The sequence below is a fragment of the Cydia splendana genome, chromosome 18, assembly GCF_910591565.1.
Source record: "Cydia splendana chromosome 18, ilCydSple1.2, whole genome shotgun sequence".
In the NCBI taxonomy this organism is placed as follows: domain Eukaryota; kingdom Metazoa; phylum Arthropoda; class Insecta; order Lepidoptera; family Tortricidae; genus Cydia; species Cydia splendana.
Window position 1 is genome coordinate 2,307,783 of NC_085977.1, and position 21,394 is coordinate 2,329,176.

The 21,394-nt window shown below is 38.5% G+C and overlaps 1 protein-coding gene across 2 annotated transcripts in view; it reads left to right on the forward strand.

The window, feature by feature from the left end:
* The window catches only part of LOC134799344 (cyclin-dependent kinase-like 4), a 57,864-nt gene that overhangs the window by 32,352 nt on the left and 4,118 nt on the right, over positions 1-21,394 (forward strand). For both annotated transcript variants that reach the window (XM_063771748.1, XM_063771749.1), the window contains 3 exons: positions 6,957-7,122; positions 19,669-19,776; positions 20,582-20,724. In XM_063771748.1, the coding sequence (XP_063627818.1) occupies positions 6,957-7,122; positions 19,669-19,776; positions 20,582-20,724 (417 nt within the window). The remainder of the gene's footprint in view (positions 1-6,956; positions 7,123-19,668; positions 19,777-20,581; positions 20,725-21,394) is intronic.

Consider the following 21,394-nt stretch of genomic DNA (forward strand, 5'->3'; position numbering starts at 1 on the left):
TAGGTACAAGTAATCCAATTTTTCCCCACCATTACAGTAGCGTGACTCTATATATTTCTAATGTTTGTCTAACTGTTTCGCGTGCTCTGAAGGGCAAAGGTCAAGATACTGTGGCCCTGACCCAAGCAGCATTGCCGACCCGTCAGACGTTCAGTTTTTTCGCTACCAAATAACTTGTCACTTTTAAAACGTCGTAAGTATACTTTGATCCTGAGGAACATAGGCCGTTTTAAAAATTATGGGTTCATATACACTGTTCTACTAATTAAAAAGAGCCTATGTTACGAATGTTCTAAGCATAGTTAAGTCCTTTTAAGGGATTAGGTATGTAGAAGCTGTCACAGTCTGCAGAGGTTGTCGTTGGAATTTATTGTCGTTAATCAGAATTCTATTTTTAGATAGAATCGATTTCTTTTGTTATGTAGTTAATGCTAATTAAGGTGAGGTAACTGGTTTGTAGACGCAAACAAGAGGAGTTTTTACTAAAGAGTTGGAGGGAGGCCCGTCGTGGTAAAATGTTCGCGACCTTCCACACGGCACGTTGTGGGAAACGCCGGAGTTGGTTTATTGGTTACTGGGTAGAGCAGAAGGAGCGAAGCTGAGGGCCTATCGCGAACCACGTTGCCTCCCTGTCACACTTTCGTACGAATTTACAAGTGCGACAGGGAGGCAACACGTCGAACGTGATTCGCGGTAGGCCCTCTGTTCCTTTCTGTGTCTCAGCGATGTACGTATGTTACAAATACGAGATTTCTTACCCTATCTATTACAGTAGGTATGTTGTCTATGGCAAGTACAGTCGCCATCAGATATATCGGAGCGGCCAAGGTGTTCACAATACCTGAACACGCACTCTAACGCCCTGACAATAGAGGCGTGTTCCGATATTTGTGAGCACCTTGGCCGCTCCGATATATCTGATGGCGACTGTACTTAACAATTCATAGTCTTCCCTACATTGACCAGTTACAGTTACATTTCAGTTAGATAAGTACCCGACTACCCGTACCATGAGTCACTGACAGTCTCAAATCTGACATATACGCTATCGTCTATTTAATTTACTTTCTATAACTGCCTACATCTCGCTCGCACTAATATGCGAGCACGAGCGAGAAGCATTGAAAGTAAGTTACGTTCTCGAAAGCGTTTATGTCAGTGTCAAACTGTACGGTTACCATCAGTTTGTCACTGACATAAACGCCGTCGAGAACGTAATTTACTTTCTATACATCTCGCTCGCACTCGCATATTAGTGCAAACGGGATGTATAGAAAGTAAATTACGTTCTCGACGGCGTTTATGTCAGTGACAAACTGATGGTAACCGTACTGGTGGTAAAAGCATGTGCTAGCCACATTAACGTTAGGGGCTGTCCATAAATTACGTCATCGATTTTTGACGATTTTTGACCCCCCCCCCCCCCCCCCTATAATCATCCAAAAATCATGCTTCAAATGACCCCATTTCCTCCTACTTCATGCTACCGTCATCCGATGTCCAGACCCCCCCCCCCTAATTTGAAATGACGTAATTTATGAATAGCCCCTTACTATATAGGTACGTTTAGTTTTTACGTTTATTCTCACGTCAATTAGTTAACCGACCTTTACCACGATTACAGTTAAATAAGGCGTTACATAACCGACGCACGATCGCGTGCTCGAAACATTTAGCTAAATCTAGAACCTTCAGACCTCGACCCGAAATCTGCGTTATAACGAGATGAAGACCTCGGCCCTTATCAATAGCCGATCGGAATACTTAACTTTACATAACATTACACATGCTCGTCTGCACATACATAGGTGCAGTTGCCAACAAATATCAGTGCAGCCAAGTTGCTCAAGAATATCTATACATGTGTTTAACGTCTTGATAAGCTTTGTTAGATCATAAGAGCGGGCGCGAGATTTGTACTGAAATCAAAATTCTCATAAAAAACCGTACCGGATTTCATGAATCAACCTCACAAATATTTGATTGTGAGGTTTGCACCAACTTGAATAAAACAAAGAAAATGAGAGTGTCATAAAAAAACGTCACATTAGTTGCATAGAAATGTAACGTCAATTACAACATAGCCACACGTTGTCATACGCTAGGTACCTAAGTACTTTTCTACAAACTAGTGTAACGTTACATATGGTAGCATCATTATTTATCAGTTCTACTCGCATGCCAAAACTATTTTCAACTTATTATTAGACACAAGGCCTCGGTCAGTTCACGTCTTGCATCGGAATCTGCAAATCTGCATGACGCCGAGCCGAGATGAGACCTCGGCCTACTCGGCCCTTATCAATTTCTCGTTTGAATACTGAACATATACTCATTCTTATTCGCTTAAGCGCCTTTGTCTGCATTTTAAAGTGTTTTCATCAGTTTAACCTCTAGCCACCCTCAGGTCAACAGTTGCCGAGAAAAATGCAATTTTGTATTGTCAAAATAAAGATTAAAATTAAATAAGTTTTTGGCAAAAATTTCATTTTTGGTACAAGCTTTTATTGCTGACTGTACTTTTCTTACGACAGACAACTAATACTCATCAAGACAATTCTAAAAACCCCTAACACAATTAGGTTACGTTGTTTCATCACAGAGTTCCTATGGCCACCTCCTGTCTCCATCATCAGATCAGCTCGATGGTACCATAATATTGCATTGTCATCCGATTTATACATGCATGCAAAATTTCAGCTCAATCGGAAACCGGGAAGTGGATTAAATTTAACTTGTAAGATTTGATTACACACAGACAGACAGACAGACAGACAACGGTCAGGTGAAACTAAATAAAAGCTTGTAATTAAATAAGTTTTTGGCAAAAATTTCATTTTTGGTACAAGCTTTTATCGCCGATTGTACTTTTTTTCCACAGGCAACTAATACTCATCGAGACAATTCTAAAAACCCCAAACACAATTAGGTTTCGTAGTTGTTTTATCACAGAGTTCCTATGGCCACCTCCGGTCTCCATCATCAGATCAGCTCGATGACACCATAATATTGCATTGTCACCCGACTTACTTATGTATGCAAAATTTCAGCAATCGGAAACCGGGAAGGGGATCAAATTTAACTTGCAAGATGTGATTACACACAGACAGACAACACAGACGGTCAGGTGAAACGAGGGTGAAACTAAATAAAAGCTTGTAAAATACAATGGGATGCTCCCATCCCTACCTTTCTATATGTTCTCCACCTTTTTATATGTAGATCTCTACTCTAGGCGGCTAGAGGATAAGTTTGTTATACCTATATAAAAATACGTTTGGCCTCACACAGTGCCGTTTTCTAGAAGGGAACTCCGCCACTCAATGTTCAAGATATAGAGGCTCAAAATCAGAAAACTGGCCCAAGGCGGCCAGGGCCCATGACCAACCTATGCTGTTATTAATGGCATTATGAACGACTTATTTCTCATTCATATCTCATATATTTATAGAAATATCAAATACACTTCACCAAAACGATTAACGCATAAGTATTCCCAACTTTCTTAAAATAATGCCCAAGTAACATTTTAGTCCTATAATTTTAGTTTTTATCGCTAAAAGCTTGTATAGACGTCGTATTAAGGTTTCAGAGGTGACCACCTGTCGTATAAAAGCGCTTGGCAACACCTTTTTGCTCTATAGGCTTATACAGCTAATATATTCTATAAGCAATTGATGTAAAGGTTTATTTCATCATTTTATAGAGCTGTTATAGGCGTGTACTATAACAGGTTCAAATATAACCACTATAGAGCAATATTACTGTATAATAGTATTTGGAATCACTTTTATGCAACTAATTTGCGCTATTAAGGTTCCCTGCCAAGCCGCTATAGTTTTGTGTTTTAACAGTGACAACAACCCAACTATACAACGATTTTAGGATATAGTGGCTTTAGAGATCACTGCTATAGTACATAATACTTTAGTAGTTTGCGCTATTAAGGTTCCCTGCAAGCCGCTATAGTTTTGTGTTTTAACAGTGACAAAAACCCAACTTTACAACGATTTTAGGATATAGTGGCTTTAGAGATCACTGCTATAGTACATAATACTTTAGTAGTCATATGAACGCTATTATAGAACTGTTTTGCTCTATAGTAGCGTTTTTGGGACATATTTATCGCGTTAAAAAGCGCTTTAGTAGTTTTTAAATCCCTATTATATCTCATCGCTGTAAACGTCACAATGACTCTTTTATATCACAAAACCGTTGTATAGTGGTGTTGTTTTTTCTTTTAAAAGACAACAGCGTTATAGTTGAGTTTTTATGTCTTTTATAAACCGAGTTAGATACATAAAGGTAGAAAACGACTACTTGTAAATGATAAATTTGATCTGTAATGGCTACTTATATCTTGCTTATATAAGTTCAGGCCTAAGCCACATAATGTGGTTCCGTACAAAATATTTTTATATTTTAATGAATTGATAAAAAAGACCCCAGTGATATTAGTGCCTGTAGGTGAGATTTATCATCAATGATTTAATACAAGCATAAAATCGTGACGGTTTAGATATTTATCGACATCCATTATTAGCACATTTTTTTTACCAATCACACTGAAAAAGGAAACAACAGTAATGACTACATCTAAATTAAAAAAAAAACCTATATCTTTCTAAAGAGTTTGTAGGTGTAACTGGGTCACAGCAAAATTCTTTTGGAACCCTAATTTTAATCATGATGGCGGTGAATATTTCGTCGTAAGTTCTATAGTTAGCCTATAAAAGCGTCGGATTTACTTCTTGGCTGTATAGTAGTAACTATGGTGAATATCATAATATTTTAGTAAATTATTTTATTAAAAACATAAATAAATCGAGGGGGCATTTAAAATTCCTCATTAAACTAATACTATTCTAACGGTAAAACTTCCGTCCCATATACTTTTTGCACTAAGGACCGAATTATTCGACATCTAAATGGCGCATATTAATATAAAGTCTTTACTTATCACCATTTTACTTAGTACCGTTTTTGTGAAGTAAACACACAACAAAACCACTCACAACAGTTGATGGAAAACTTGATAGCAAATTTCGTAGTAAAGGAACTATGAATTAAAATAAAATAAATAAAAAAGCACTATAATACAATTTCAAATACTACTATAGTATAAAACAAGCACTATAATGGAATCTCAAATGCCACTATAGTATAAATGAACACTATAATGGCGTTACTGACAACAAATTAGCACAAAAGTGATCATCACATCACTTTTATAGACCTAAAACGTCACGACTGACACTGCTACAGGTCTACTATATCACTGAATGGCACATAAGATGCGCCATTTCGGCTTTATACAATCTTCTTTGGTCTTTTATAGCACCTTAGGTGGTATTTGGGAAACGTTCTATCGACTACTATAGAACCACAAATTGTTACTTTGGTGGTGACAGCATTGATAAAATCGCAAAAGTTGCACATACATAATTATAGCCTGCAGTCATTAACATTAAAATATTTTCATTGTACAAGTTTTACAACCTCATCCTAAAAATATTTTCAGTTTATGATAATTTCACCACAATTTACATAAAGAAAAATCAACTCTACAGTTAAGTCTTCAAAACACAAAATTCAACCACAGGGATAATATACATTACGACCGTTTGATGTTTATCTGAAGTCACTAATAAATACGTAAAAATTCGTCCTTGGGTGGACAGTTTATCTTTTAAAACTGTTTTATGAAGACTGAGTGTCATTATGACGCTAACTGACGTTAAATCCCTGACCTGACCAATTATGCGATCTGTTGATATGATAGCTAAAGCCGGTCAAACAACTTTAATTGTCAGTAGAAAAAGTCGCGTACCTAATTCAAATTGTCTGTGAGACGATAACCCTTCGCGCCTACATTTTTTAAATTTGCCGCTTTTTTCTACTGACGGAAATAGCTTGACAGACTATAGATACTGCTAGGGTTGCCATACGTCAGGATTTCCCCAGACATGTCAGGATTTTTGGTCCATTATCAAGGTTTTTTTAGAAAAATCAACTAATTAACTACTAGTTTCAGTAGTTACATTTTTTGAGTTATAGGGCTAGTAGCCCACGAGACGTTTTGGAATAAGGGATTTACATTGTAGTTTATTTATACTACTAAGGTTGGAAAGGGAAATTTTCGGTTCACATACAAAAATATGAGAAGTTTCCGAATGTTCTTCGTAATTTCAGAAATTTGGAAACTTTCCAAAGGCGCATCAGTGGGTACTCATAGTATAACTCGCAGAAAAAGAAATCCTTTTTTCTGTGTTCTAGCCACACATTTATTGCTATTAGTTTTTTTTATACCACTGTCCATGACCAGAGACATTAATCGCATTGTTGGTACAGACAGGAAAGGAAGCACGTCCGATGTGGAAACAGATCTTGACCTTCAGTCGGCGTTGAGTAAACTTCCTTTGTAATGGTTTATGAAACAATCGTGGTCTTAGGTATTGTGTCTATCTAATGATTTTTTTTCATACAAATTTTAATTTCATCGAAAATAATTATTACTTATAGTTATCAGGAACAAGACGCTAGAGTTTAAGATAAAACACAGAGACTTTTCGTCGGGTATTTGCACAGAATAAATAATAGTACTAGGTACAGTAGACTCGCTCTAACAAAACGCGTCTGTTACGATCAGGACAGATATGGCCGCTAGGTGGCGACAGTGGCACGCGCGGCTTATGGCTAGCCACCAAAATTGGTGTGGAACGGATGTACTTTTAGCTACCTGTAGCAAAGCGACGAAATCGCGGAATGAGCCACGCCTGGTAGTTGCACTAATCTCTGTTTTGACATTTTGTTAGGACTTCAGTTAGCCGCGACCACGACCAATGAAACCTGTCGAAACGTCGGTAAATAAAGGTAATAAAATAAATTCGCGATAGACCCGTCTATAAATGTGAGTTAATAAGATAAAATATTTATAAATACAATGTTGTCCCCAGGGTTGCCCAGAGCTCCTCTCGAAGCAGATAATCTGGCAGACGCTGCAGGGCGTGGCGTACTGCCACCGGCACAACTGCATCCACCGCGACGTCAAGCCGGAGAACATTCTGCTCACGAGCGACGGCGTCGTCAAGCTCTGCGACTTCGGCTTCGCCAGGATGATCAGTACGTAACTTATACACTTTAGCAGGGGTGCGAAACAATGTTGTCCCCAGGGTTGCCCGGAGCTCCTCTCGAAGCAGATAATCTGGCAGACGCTGCAGGGCGTGGCGTACTGCCACCGGCACAACTGCATCCACCGCGACGTCAAGCCGGAGAACATCTTGCTCACGAGCGACGGCGTCGTCAAGCTCTGCGACCTGCGACTTCGGCTTCGCCAGGATGATCAGTACGTGATTATACACTTTAGCAGGGGTGTGAAACTCCTCCCTTCGGGCAAACTCGGCTCTGTTCGGCTCAGCATTGCTCCGAGCAATTATTAGGGTTGACACAACTTGCCGTCCCTTTGCGTGCACGACCATAGATAAGAAAATGGCTTGACTTTTGACAACCCTAAACAGCCGAAAGGGATATTGCCATATATTAGAAAGGGACAGCATCATGGTCGAAACCCTGAACCGCTGTCAAGTTTCGGTTTTGTATTAGGAAGTTTCCTTTCTGTACGGTAGTACTATTATTTATTCTGTGACTTTAGTGCGCGCTACTTGGGCAAAACTACAGTCTTCTCCCTCGCGTTATCCCGGCATTATGCCACAGCTCATGGAAGCCTGGGGTCCGCTTGACAACTAATCCCAAGAATTGACGTAGGCACAAATTTTTACGAAAATGGGTGTAGTACGTGCTTAAGACCGCAAGTTACATAGCATACGTACAAGCACGCGTTGTGTGTGAATCCTTCCTGAATTAGTATTAGTTGGACTGCTTAGTCAAATCTGTTTCTTGTTTCGAACTGTCAAAACGATTAGCCACTATGGAATCTCTATGAAATACAGAACAATGATGTCACGGTCAAGTTACCTACTCTTTATAGTTCTTTCGGATTTATTAAATAGAAATTGTGTATAACTCTAAAGATAACTACGGTCTAGGTTTTTCTAATATTTTTCTGGTGCTTTCGTAACATGGTGTGAAATAATCGAACGAGTGAGCGAAGCGAACGAAGTTCTTACATTCGACTTGGGACACGCGGCTGGCTAGGGGCACGTCCCGGCATTTCGATGTTTTTAAGCTGAACTGTCAGAGGATAGTTTGATACTCAAGAACTTAAGTAAATTTGTCCTAATTTAAATGAAATTGGGTAAACTTGTAGTCGAGGGCATTATATTTTAGTCATTAAATTATGAGCAGGTTCGATCAAGGGATTATTGAGATTGAAGAGCTTAAAAGGCCAAAAAGCTGTTTGTGAGAGGTTTTGCTATTCTGGTCATTTTATTTTCAAAAACATGGTCGAGTTTAGTATCAAATGAAAGTGCTCGGTTTACACTTTTATAATATCGTTTTTAAATTTACCATTTTGAAATAATTATCAAGATAAACATAATATAAAATAAACATAATATAATTTGGCATTTGGCAGGAAATATTTCGGCTTAGCACAGATACAGTTTATTTTAATTTCTAAAATCCAGGGGAGGGACAGTCGTATATAAAGCCCTTTATTCGAAAAAATTGCGCCATCTATTTTACTTAACGCTACACTTTTTTTTAATATGGCTTCACTTTATTTCGTCAAAACGTCTTAATCCAGGGCACGAAACAAACAAAAAAACATCTGATGGAAAAGATTATTTATATAACTAATAAGTAGGTGCAACGTTCAATGAACAAACTCGATGGCTCTATATATTTTTTGGTTAACCGCGAGTTCTCAGTTCGGGGCGAACTACTAGTTTATTTTAAATACAGGAAACACACCTATTCCTAACCTCCTTTCTTAACCACTCCTTTTCTCCTCCAGACGGCTCCCCAGAGTACTCCCTCCACGCCATGATTCCCTTCGGCCAAGATATTAGAAAGAGAACCAGTAACTATTTCTTTTTACTTTTTACGCGTACTTGTATGAGTTTGCTTGAATCAAATTATGTAGTTTTATGACCAGTATTTTATTTTATATAGGTACTTAGAGATCTCTCGTTAAACTCGCAGATATAGTCTGTCAAACAACTTCGTTAGTAGAAAAACGCGCGAAATTCAAATTTTCGATGGGACGATAACGCGCCTACATTTTTTAAATTTGCCGCTTTCTTCTACTGACGGAATTGGCTTGACAGACTATATTAACATGTTGAAACGTTTTTGAAGTCACATATATGTATATCGTAGCTTTAGACCAGATTGTATACCTACGGTTTATCACTACGAGTAACATATAGATATACATACCTACGTAAACGTTGCAGTAAGTTTCTGAGAAATACAGCTGGTACCCTAGAAACTAGGCTTCTATATCTATATGACACCCAACATAAGTAACCGTAGACCATAGATTAATGTGAAACCTAAAGTACCTAATAGTTAATAAAACGCGTTAAAACACTTACCTACATTCTAAAGTTTAATACTTGAAGGTTGATATCGTAACTTTAGATAATTTATACGTTGAACGTAGGTAACTTATGCATTACAACTTAAATGACATACATATTTACATTTCAAACACTTTTCAAATAACATGGTTGACTGGCAGAGAAAACATTCAGGGCATGTCGCTGCCGCCCGCCATACAAAGTCAATATCAATGTTTGTGTTACTCTTGAAATATTGAAAACTACCTACGTACCTATTTAGGTTACTGGGTCTACACTTGAATGAAATGGAAAAACCGGCTAAGAGCATGTTGGGTCATACTTTGTGTGGGGTTCCGTTTAGCTGCTACTACAATAAAACTATAAAAATATTATCAATGTCATATTAGTTAAAAAAAAAATAGTCAGCGACAACATCGTTATTTATCTTTATTCTTGTCCAATTTGCAGAATTTGAGTATATGGGTCAAACAGATCACTGTGTTATGTCTTTCCTGTAGACATACACAAGAGTTAAGGGCTATAAAGGTTAATTTTCTTATTTAACCCTTATCCATGTGAAAAGGTCCTCCTTTTATTTAAAGAACTATGATAAAATCATTGCTTACATGCCCACAAGCTGTTAACTATTGCCCACAGGAGAGAAAACTAGTGTGTTATCGCGAACAGCACATTTTTCTTTTTCATAACCTAGGTTAGGACACTAGACAAGCCAAGAATGAGAGAGATAATGTTCTTCATACATTGAAATTTCAACCCTTCCTTCTGGTTTTATCGTAATCGTATTCGGGTTAAAAGCTACATGAGTTCGTTTAAACCCTTCACTCATGGGTTAAATGGCTTCGTACGACCGATCACGCAACGTTCGATATACCTAACACAAATGATAATAAAATAAAAGACAATGCTGTTAGTATCGGTACACATATATGTTAGGTATAACAATCTTGTTTTGTTATTTTACGGAAACATCGATATCAACAAATAGTTAAAAGGTTATTAGAGAGCTACCTTATTACTTGAACAAAATTTTCTTTTCGTCGAACACTGAGGCCAATTCGAACTTATGTTTTGATTACATTTTTATGTTTCGATCCGATGGTTTCAAGAAAATGCTCAACTACAGTTTACACTAATGTGGAGAACAATCAGGCGCGGATCCAGCCCTCAAAAAAGGTTGTGGTCACAGCCACTCCAAAATCCGCCAAGTGTGAGTCGAGGGTACCTGATGATTCCCCGACCAATAAATTCGCAGAGAGAGATTTATTTCAGTCTATACACTCTTAGATAGATAACTACGCTAAAAAACTCCTTCTTCAACTGTAAATTAAAAGCTGGCATTAAGCTAGAAATAATTGACCCTGTTAGTAAATAATCTATATTCTTGCAAATAATTAGGGCTCTGTATTCAGCTGGGGTACCTACCCTAATGATTCCCCGACCAATTTTTAGCAGATTGTCGATTCGCTTACAAGTCTTACAATGTTTCGCCGAAAATGGTTTCGCCGAGTCAATTATTCGTAGATGTTACTTCAAGTCGACTTTTGGTAGACTCTTGATTCACAATAAATCATTCATTTTACCCGTGGACACTGTCGGTATTTAAAGAACTACTAACGATAGACTACCATCGTGAAATTAGAAAAATGCATTTTTAGGGTTCCGTAAAAGGAAAAGACGGAACCCTTATAGGATCACTCGTGACTCTGTATGTCCGTCTGTCACAGCCTATTTTCTCCGAAACTACTAGACCAATTACCTAAGTTGAAATTTGGTACAGATAATAAGGCCAAAATATGGAAAATGTCGACATGTACAGCACTTGCCCCTACAGCTACACTTAAGTAGTCTGAATTTTACCAAAAATGGCATGCGATTTTTTGTAAGGTCTATGAAACCCTTTCCATACCCATATAGACCTGCGCTCTAAAACTCCTATGACAGTCAATAAAAAGCTGGAATTGTTTTAAGAAATTATACAAAAATGTCTGATTGTTTAAATTTAAAACTCCATAAGTTAACAATTTAAGAAAAGTCAGCTGATATAAATACTTATGACAGCTAGGAGTTCTATTTAACTAAGTACCTAGGTACCGTGTTTCGGCCAATGGTCAAATCATTCTACGAAAAGTGAATCTGCGTATCGATCAACTGACTACTCTGCGTACTTATACCTAATGAAATTCTTCCAATGTTCCTCTGCCAAAGGGAATCAATAGGGCACCCTATTAGGGTTGTGGGCATGCCCACCGTGCCCACAACGGTGGATCCGCGCCTGAGAACAATCTGCAAAATTTTCAGACTTTCGAATAAGTTTGTTTTTTCATTATAAGTACCCGAAGCAATAGCTTTTGATACAAAAGTGAAGCTTTGTTTAATTTGTTGTTTATGAATAGCTTTCGCCGTTATCGAGCAAAATCGTTACGTTCGTAATAGACTATGTTGGACCTTATCAGCCATCGGCCTTGGCTGCTATTAACTCTATGTTAGCGTCCACGTTGGTACCTATTACAGGCGGGTCGATAATAAGTTTTGGTGTTTTAGTACAAAAAAATATAGGTAGGTAAGTAAGGTCAAAGTAGAAAAGACCGCCTACAAGCTCTTTCGTCGGTAGCTCTTGCGTTTGTACACATACCCTACTTACAGAAGGACGGTAGCCTGCTAAGGTCCAGCCATACACATGAAAAATCCAGAATTTGTCACTGAAATTTGAACCTATAGTGCAGGGAATAGAGTTGATTTTGGTTTTGTTGAAAATTGAACGAAACAGAACAAATGCGACTCTATTCCAATTGAATATGGTTTAAATTTCATCGAACTGAATAAGTACTATACTATACTAGGTAGGACCTTGGGCCTTAGGAGGGTAGAGCAGAAGAACTGAAGCTCTTCATTTCTAACTGGTCTGAGCGACGTACACTTCCACACTCTATTCTATAGGGATCGTGCATGAATTATAGGGCAGCATAGGAGCCGTCCGATTTTTGGCGCGAGGGGTAAATGTGAAGTTTATGCTTCAGAAGTAGCCCACAAGATGGCAGAACCTACGGTGCACAAGAAATCGTACGAGAATGTTAGATGGTAGCACTTGCTAGGGCAACGTACATGTTTATGTTTCCGATTCAAGCCACAAGATGGCAGACCCTTCAACGCGCACGGTCCCTATCAAACACGCTGCAGAGTTATCTTAGCCTGTTCTAAACGTTCTTGGCGCTAAAGTCTCTAAGAGCACGACCACACGACGTCTCACGTCACCTTAATTTCCCAGTTCACAAAAATCTTTACAAGCCAACCTTCCAGAAATATATTTACACGACTTTATTGTCAGTGATGTCTACGAGGCCTAGCTGTAAAGAATAAGTAGGTACCTGCCGTAAACTGCCGTATTCCACAACTTACAACTATAGTCCAAATTTAACTTCCAGTATAACATTATGTATAAATTTTATTCAAATTATCAATCAATCAATGCATTTATTTTCAGGCTACTAAGGCCCATATTAAAGCCATTATTATTGAGTAAGCAACCAAATAAATGTACGAGTACAAATCAAAAAGGCTAAGCTATGGCATCATCTTGTGGGGAAATAGTACGGACGCACCAGATCTCTTTATACTCCAAAAAAAACTCGTTCGCATACTAGCAAACATCAATGTACCGGATGACCACATTTCCAAAAACTTAAATTACTGACTCTACCAGAAATTTATATTCTAGAAATATGTAAGTTCATTAGAAAAAATATTGGTAAGTATATTTAAGAAACGAGAAGAGGTTTTATCAAGAGCTCACTCAGTCAGACACAGAAACATGCTTATGCTGCCCTCATCAACATTGAAAATGCACTCAAAAAGCACATATGTCATGGCAATAAAATTTTCAATAAATTACCAGACGCACTTAGAGACGAAGAAGTAGACTCTACCTTTATAAGAAGTCTAAAACAATTACTTGTCTCAAAATGTTATTATACCATTACTGAATATTTTGATGACAATTTAACAAATTCTAACTGTAACGACTTGACATTTAACTAATTTTTACTATTTAATTATTATCATTCTAATTTACTATAATAATTTCTTGACGATAATTACGATAAATCAGCAATGTTAAATATTTATTACCAATTGATTATTATTATATTTCCACTACAACTACCAATTTAAACATATCTTGTTTTGTATAAATAAACTTTTTAGTTTTTAACTAGTTTTTAAGACAGTGCTACGCCCTTGCAGGGTGACCATGTACCAAACCTTTATGTAACACCTTTATATCCATGGTTTTTCGCATGAAATTAAATAAATGAAATGAAATGAGGCTTGTTAATAATCAATGTTAAAATTAACCTGGGCCATAGTTGTATTGTATTATTATAGAACTATATATAGTTAACTGAGTTTACGGTATATTTTTTAAATATTGGCTTGTAAAGGTGTTTGTGAAGAAGATGGTACATTTATTAACTCACTTTATCATATAGACTGGTCTATCGCGAATTATTTTATTACCTTTATTTACCGACGTTTCGACACAGGTTAAACAGGTTAGGTTAGGTCAAGGATAATAAATTCGCGATAGACCCGTCTATAAATGTGAGTTAATACCTATGTGTTCAAAACGCGAAAGTTTTAAATATTATAGATGGTGCATTTACAACAAAATAATAGGGAGTATTTACTGCAATGTTCTGCTGCCAGAGTGCAGCACTAATTTGTTTAGTAAACCATACAGTAACTTATAAGTACATACTAGGCCTTAGACAGTTTTTTGACAAGTTTTCACTATGACATTGATGCACCAAGGCGATTATAGTTTATAGGTGGCCTACCGCGAAACGCGAAAATCGAAATTTCTTTATCTGCTTCTCCATCGATCGAATAAGCAAGAGTGATAGAGAAGCAGAAACCGAACTTTCGATTGTCGTATTTCACGGTAGGCCATGTGATTGACCTAGTGACGCATGATGTGTCATTGATGATGTCAATGAGGTTTGTTTACTGTATGTGCTAGTGGTGCCACCTACGCAGAGCTTTGCCTAATATTCCCTATTACATAAAGCTAAGTATTACTATTTGCACGTGTTTATATTTATTTGACACGACAAAGATAAGGTTAGGTTTGCAAAATGTGGTACGGTTGCGGCACTCCGTTGCCAATACGGTCCTTAAACTCGTTGCAACACGTGAGCGAAGTAAACGCGCACCTCTTGTCACAAATAAGTTTTTAAAGTCAGTATCTTGACGTCGAAAAAAATGCCGCAATCCTCCTTTCCTTTCTAGTTCTCCAGTACAGTACCTACCGTGACCTAGGTACCCCTAGACCCTTCCACGAGTTGTGACCCTAGACCAAGATTGCAAAAACTCAATCCCAGTGTATCTCGCCAATGCACTGCGAGTGACTTTATAAATAACTTAATGCCGCATATTGGTGCGAAGAGACAGGTACTCTGCAAATGACTTGACGAAGTCATCAGCGGCTACGGCCCCGGTAAACTCTTGGTAGAGTTAGAGGTACAGAATTCTCAGTATTACTTATTGGTCCCAATTCATACGGGTTCATGCGGTTCTGGATTGAAGACGTGGAAGGGTGTCCCGTATACCTATAATTCCTTAGAGCTTTTGTGCAGAGTGTATTTCATCATCATCATCCTCATATCAGCCAGAGGACGTCCACTGCTGGACATAGGCCTCCCCCAAAGAGTGCCACAATGACCGGTCTTGCGCCACCCGCATCCAGTGGACTCCCGCGACCTTTACCAGGTCATCAGTCCACCTTGTGGGAGGTCTACCCACGCTACAGATTGTATTTAGGACTAAGTTATTTTGAGTTATAAACGTCTTATGTAGTTACGGTTTATGAGCTTTGTGAAAGATACGCAATCAACATAGAAGAATGTAACACTGGACCTGGATGGTTATAAAGTGTAATAAAACTTACTTATGTACTCTTTATACTCATCATCTGGTTGCCATATTGACCCCAAATTTAGGCGCATGCCTACATTTTATGTAAAAGTGTAATTGTAGGTCTATCTTTGCACATGTTCTCATTTGACTTGCCCGCCGACGCGACGCCCACAGCGTGTTTTAAAGTCAACATACTGTTTGTAATTTAACTTTAGTATACTGAAATCACGTGTTTAACCGGATTCCTGCGTCCATGTGGTCCTCTGATCAGACCTAACCTAACCTAACGTCTATTAAGATAAACCAGTTAAAGAAATTCTTCCGTTGCTTCATTGGTATCCTGACAAGGAACCTTCATACCTACTTAACTACCTATTTAACGGTGAATCAGAAGAAACATATTAAATAAATTCAGTAAAACTTACACATTATTTGTTATTTATTTTTGTCAACTAAAATGGAATTGGGCGGGCGGGACATGTTGCTAGGCAGAGTGATGGCAGGTGGACTAAAATATTAACAGAACGGTGGCTTTCGGATGAAAAAAGTCCTTGGCGTCTGTTGGCTCGTTGGGTGGATGACGTCCGGAAGATTGCGGGTCACTTCTGTATTAGATTAGCTCAGGACCGGGACAAGTGGCGTACTAGAAGAGAGGCCTATGCTCAGCAGTGAGCGATAAAGTGCCGATATGTTAGATGATTAAATTTCATTCGGTTAAAAATAGAATTTGTTACCAACAATAAAAGGTTGAATTTAAAAGTATTTCCATTGACCCTACTTTGGAGGCCTACAGAAGAATTGTAGGGATTGCTAGTATTGCGACACACCCCCATATAAATAAAACATTTAATTTAATTTGCAAATTTAAACAGTTTAATTAATTTAAATTGGGTAATTACTTATTCTCATTGATCAACCACTTCGATTGTGTTTTTGTTTTGGCTTATATTAGGTTAGTGCAATCATTAATGAATATACACAATAATGGATTATTTAAATAAATCAATTAGCAACTCTTGATTATATTTGTAGGTATGTAAAAAAAAAAACAATATATAGCCCTGACCCACTAAATAACAATGAGTGAATAGTAGTTCTAGGTTTATTGTAGGTATAAAAAACACAACACAACAAATTATACACATAGTATAAAATCGAACATAATATAATAGAATCCCTCCAGGTAACCTTCACTAATATATACGAATAGTGTCTAATTCTAACGACCTATATGACGTTCAGATTTTTTGTACTTACCTAAATAGCAAAAAATCGTATTTACCTGTACCTACCTACGTAACCTATACCTGTACCTACCTAAATATTTATTTAAAAAATAAATTGAGTGATTTAAAATTAATTACCTGTCAAACTCAATTTAGCTCGCTGCTATGTTAAAACTAGGGCTCCCGATATCCGTGCTACACGCCAACCCGTGCGTCCGTGTTCTTAGCCCGGCGGTGCAAAGCGTCCGAACTACACGAGCCCGTCAAAGTCCGTGTCCGTGTAGTGCGTTCGGCTCCGGATTTGCGTTCGGCTCCGGATCTAGTTGTTGTTGTTCTGTTTTATTTTTTCGTATTGCTTGTTATTGGTAATGTGTTCTTGTTCGTTATAAACTTTTCATTCTTCGCTCTTATAAAGAACGCGTCCGATCGTCACTATACGTCGAGAACGGGCCGGACCCTTGTATCCGTGGATCCGGACACACGGGTAACACTGATACACGGATCTTAATTACACGGACCCTAATTACCCGTTCCGAACGGGCCACAAATCCGGTTTCGTGTAACACGAGAACGGGGCCCCGGAGACGGGTACACGAAATCCGGACGCTACCGCGAGCCCTAGTTAAAACCACGGAAGAAAGAATGAGCGCGCGTTAAAACACTACTGATTTGACCTATTCGGTCATTGCTCTGCGTCTTCGACCGCTTATATGCTAAATAGGCAACCGAAATATACATACCTCCATATATATATGTTATGCTGGTAGTTGGTAGTTGATTGCTGTCATGATATCGCTGGCGAAGGTTTGAACTAGCCCACAGAGCTTTGACCTCTTTACATATCGCTGGCCCAATATTACAGGGTTCTATGTTTCACTTTTATCGAACTGAAATTTGAACATTGTCATAGTGACATTAAGTTGAATTTCAACTATCTTGAACATGTAACATGGAACTCTGTAATATTGGGTCAGCGATGTATACAGGGCTCAGGGCACCACAAGAGGAGGCCGGTTCGAACGTACGTTTTGTACTACCTATACTATCAAAACTACTATCAAAAATGTATGTCAAAATGTGAATTTGAATTGGCCTAAAGATGTCCAATAAACGAATTGTGACAACATGACGATGTACGACAGTGGCTGATAGAGCAACCCCTTAAGGTATAATCAATTCTCATGTATTTACTACAATTCTTTGAAAGTTCCTGCCTCCTGCTAAAATTTGCAATATTTCCTATACTGCTGCACTATAAAATTGCGGAATAAATATCGGAATATTTCTAAAGGGGCCCACTGATTAACAGTCCGCCGGACGGTATCGGCCTGTCAGTTGTTCGGAACTGTCAAAATTTTGTTCTAACTGACAGGCCGATACCGTCCGGCGGACTGTTAATTAATCAATGGGCCCCTTAATAGCTTATAAATTCACCAGCAGTGAGCTAGCCGGACGATCTCAGCCTGTCAGTTAAACGGAAAATTTGACAGCTCGGAACAAACTGACAAGCTGGTTTCGGCCGGCGAACTGGTAATCTGTGGGCCCTTTGAGGGGTGAAATAGTTATTTGTTTTACAAGGGGGCAAAGTTGTTGTTTAACCGCTCGTGCTAATTGATACCCGAGCAAGCGAAAGATTCCAAAAGCCATTCCAGCTATGCTCATGGTTCGAAAAATGGGATCTTGACCGTTGCGAGGGTTTCAAAGCACGAGGGTTAAACAAAATTTGCCCCCGAGTGAAACACAACATTTCTCACCACACCAACCCGAAGCAAATATTAAATGTAAAATTTCAAACAAAATCAAATTCAAATGAATGTTATTAACTATTTATCATCCAAATCATTTAAAAGTCAATTCTACCAGCAAACACAAGAAAACAACTCAAAATTTGCATTTGATTACTTTGCCTCACATGTGAATTACTGATAGCAAACTCCAACTTTGCTATCAGTTTTTGAAGTGCAAAGTAAGCCTTTCCGAGCTGGTGTGGTGAAAAATACGTTGTGCTTTGCTCGATTAACATTTTAACAAGATATACCTATGTATGACACATGATTGACGTGACGAGAATAATGTTATTCTTTTTTGTTTTCATTTCGTTATTTGTACTCTTGAGTTTACCTACTTTTTGACACTTAATTAGGTACGAGCTAAACAACGGGCTAATAAATGCCAAGGTCGAATGAAATTGCTAACTATGACTATACTACAACTACAATGTAACTTAATAGGTAGGTACTTATAATTACACCTCATACTGTTGCGCAACCAATTAGTACTGTAGTGGTAATACAGTACTGAGGCCCTATTTGACATGTTTTTGAGACATGTCGATGATATCAAGAAGTTTATTACTTGCTCCCACTTCGTCCCTTTACCTCTTAAATATGGCGGTCCATAAAGAACTGCGCATTGCAAGCTACCATACCTGAGGACCTATTTTGTTTCGTGCTTGAAACGTTATCCTACATCGGTCTTTTGCGTGTACTATCCATTGACCTTTCTGATAAAATCTGTTAATGTAAATTCTTAAGGTTTTATTCGGCTAGATTAAGTGTAATGTACTTACCTATGTTTAAACTAAAACTACTTATAGTACAAGTACTACGTATAGGTACTAACTACGTATAGTATAAGTAGTTTTAGTTTTGTAGTATTATGCACGTATAGTGGTAAAGTCTTATACCTCTATACGTACAAAATACTGTAAGATCGGCCAGGGCAATAGCAACTATGGGATAAATGTAACTAATCTAAAAATACAAGAACCCTGACCCAAGGTACCTGACCCTGAGTCTAAAGGTAGAGCCATATATACCACGGGTGAACTTTCTTTAATGACTAGCAAGACTAGCGATAGTGTGCCATTAATAGCCTCCTGAGCCTGAAACCCAGAAGTTGTTATTTTGTATTTGAATTTGGAATAGGTATGTACAAAAAATTGTACACATCGTCTTAGGAGGCTAGACTGGCTTCACTGTATATTTAGAGTAGTTATACTCGGTAGATGACGTAACTAATAAAACTCTTTCCGCCAACATGCACAGGCCCTGGCGAGAGCTACACGGACTACGTGGCTACACGGTGGTACCGGGCCCCAGAACTACTGGTCGGCGACACACAGTACAGCGCGCCTGTCGACGTCTGGGCCATCGGTAAGAGATATTTACTGAAACTCTTTCCACCGATATACACAGGCTCTAGAGCTACACGGACTACGTGGCTACACGGTGGTACCGAGCCCCAGAGCTGCTGGTCGGCGACACACAGAGTACAGCGCGCCTGTTGACGTCTGGGCCATCGGTAAGAGATATTTACTGAAACTATTTTCACCAACATGCACAGGCTCTAGAGCTACACGGCCTATGTGGCTACACGGTGGTACCGGGCGCCAGAACTGCTGGTCGGTGACACACAGTACAGCGCGCCTGTCGACGTCTGGGCCATCGGTAAGAGAAATTTACTGAATTTCGTTCCACCGATATGCACAGGCTCTAGAGCTACACAGACTACGTGGCTACACGGTGGTACCGGGCCCCAGAACTGCTGGTCGGCGACACACAGTACTGCGCTCCCGTGGACGCGTGTGGGCCATCCGCCATCGGTAAGAGATATTTACTGAATCTCGTTCCACCGATATGCACATCAGGCTCTAGAGCTACACGGACGTATAATATGTAGATAAACTTTATGAGTTACTGTCATATAATATGCATTGTCAAAAGAGATATAATATATGATCTTGAATAAATCTATTCAAAACGACAAGGTTCTAGGTACATAAAATACCTAAGGAATTTCAGGAATCAGTACCTGCTCTACAAAAACAATTATAATATTATTCGTTATACGGTAAAATCAATTTCGGGGTAACATGGCGCTTAATTAGGGGTTTTTTGGTGTTTAATGGAGACTATATAAAGTTAACGCCTTAATATTCACACATAGCAATCTCCCCAGGCTGCGTGTTCGCCGAGCTGCTGTCAAGCGAGGCGCTGTGGCCGGGCAAGAGTGACTTGGACCAGCTGTACCTGATCCGGAAGACCCTGGGTGACCTGCTGCCGAGGCACATGACCATATTCTCACAGAACACATTCTTTCAGGTACTTGTACCGTTTGCTTTTCTTGCCTGTATGTTAGACGTTCCTTTATTCAATTGAGTACCTAAGTACTATACGTCCTAAAGTACTTAGTAGTAATATTGTACTTAGGCAAAAATTTTACGTATTGTTGGATGTTGTCAAGAGGGAGCGTTTGATTTGATAGACCAAAGAGCCTTTTATTTCCTCACAGAGATGTTTTAAGTTCGATTAGTTGCCGAAACAAACTAAAACTAGTGGCTCTGTGAGCTGTAGACCTCGCGAGCAGAGCTTGAAATAACATGGTGCTAAGAGCTTTAAATACACCGTGTTTTTTTTGATTTCCGTTAATTTCAAGGGTGCATTCCTGAGCTTAAATCAAGTAACTTTCTCAAAGACACCGATGTTCTAATTAAGTCCATTTCGGAGATAATCCATAGTTTATTTTTTTACTACAAGCGTGTACACTTGCCTTAGGGCCGGCTTACATATTGATTAGTGTTTAGAATGAGTTCTTACATTTGCTACTAAACGTAAGTACAATCTCGGTCGATTGATGTACGAAATGACATTGATATGTCACAGATTTCAATTGTTTGGTTGAGTTAAATGTAATGCCCGTGTTACAACAACGCTATATGCTACATTTAATTACTTTTTAAACAAAAAAAAAAAAAACAAAAAAAAACAAAAA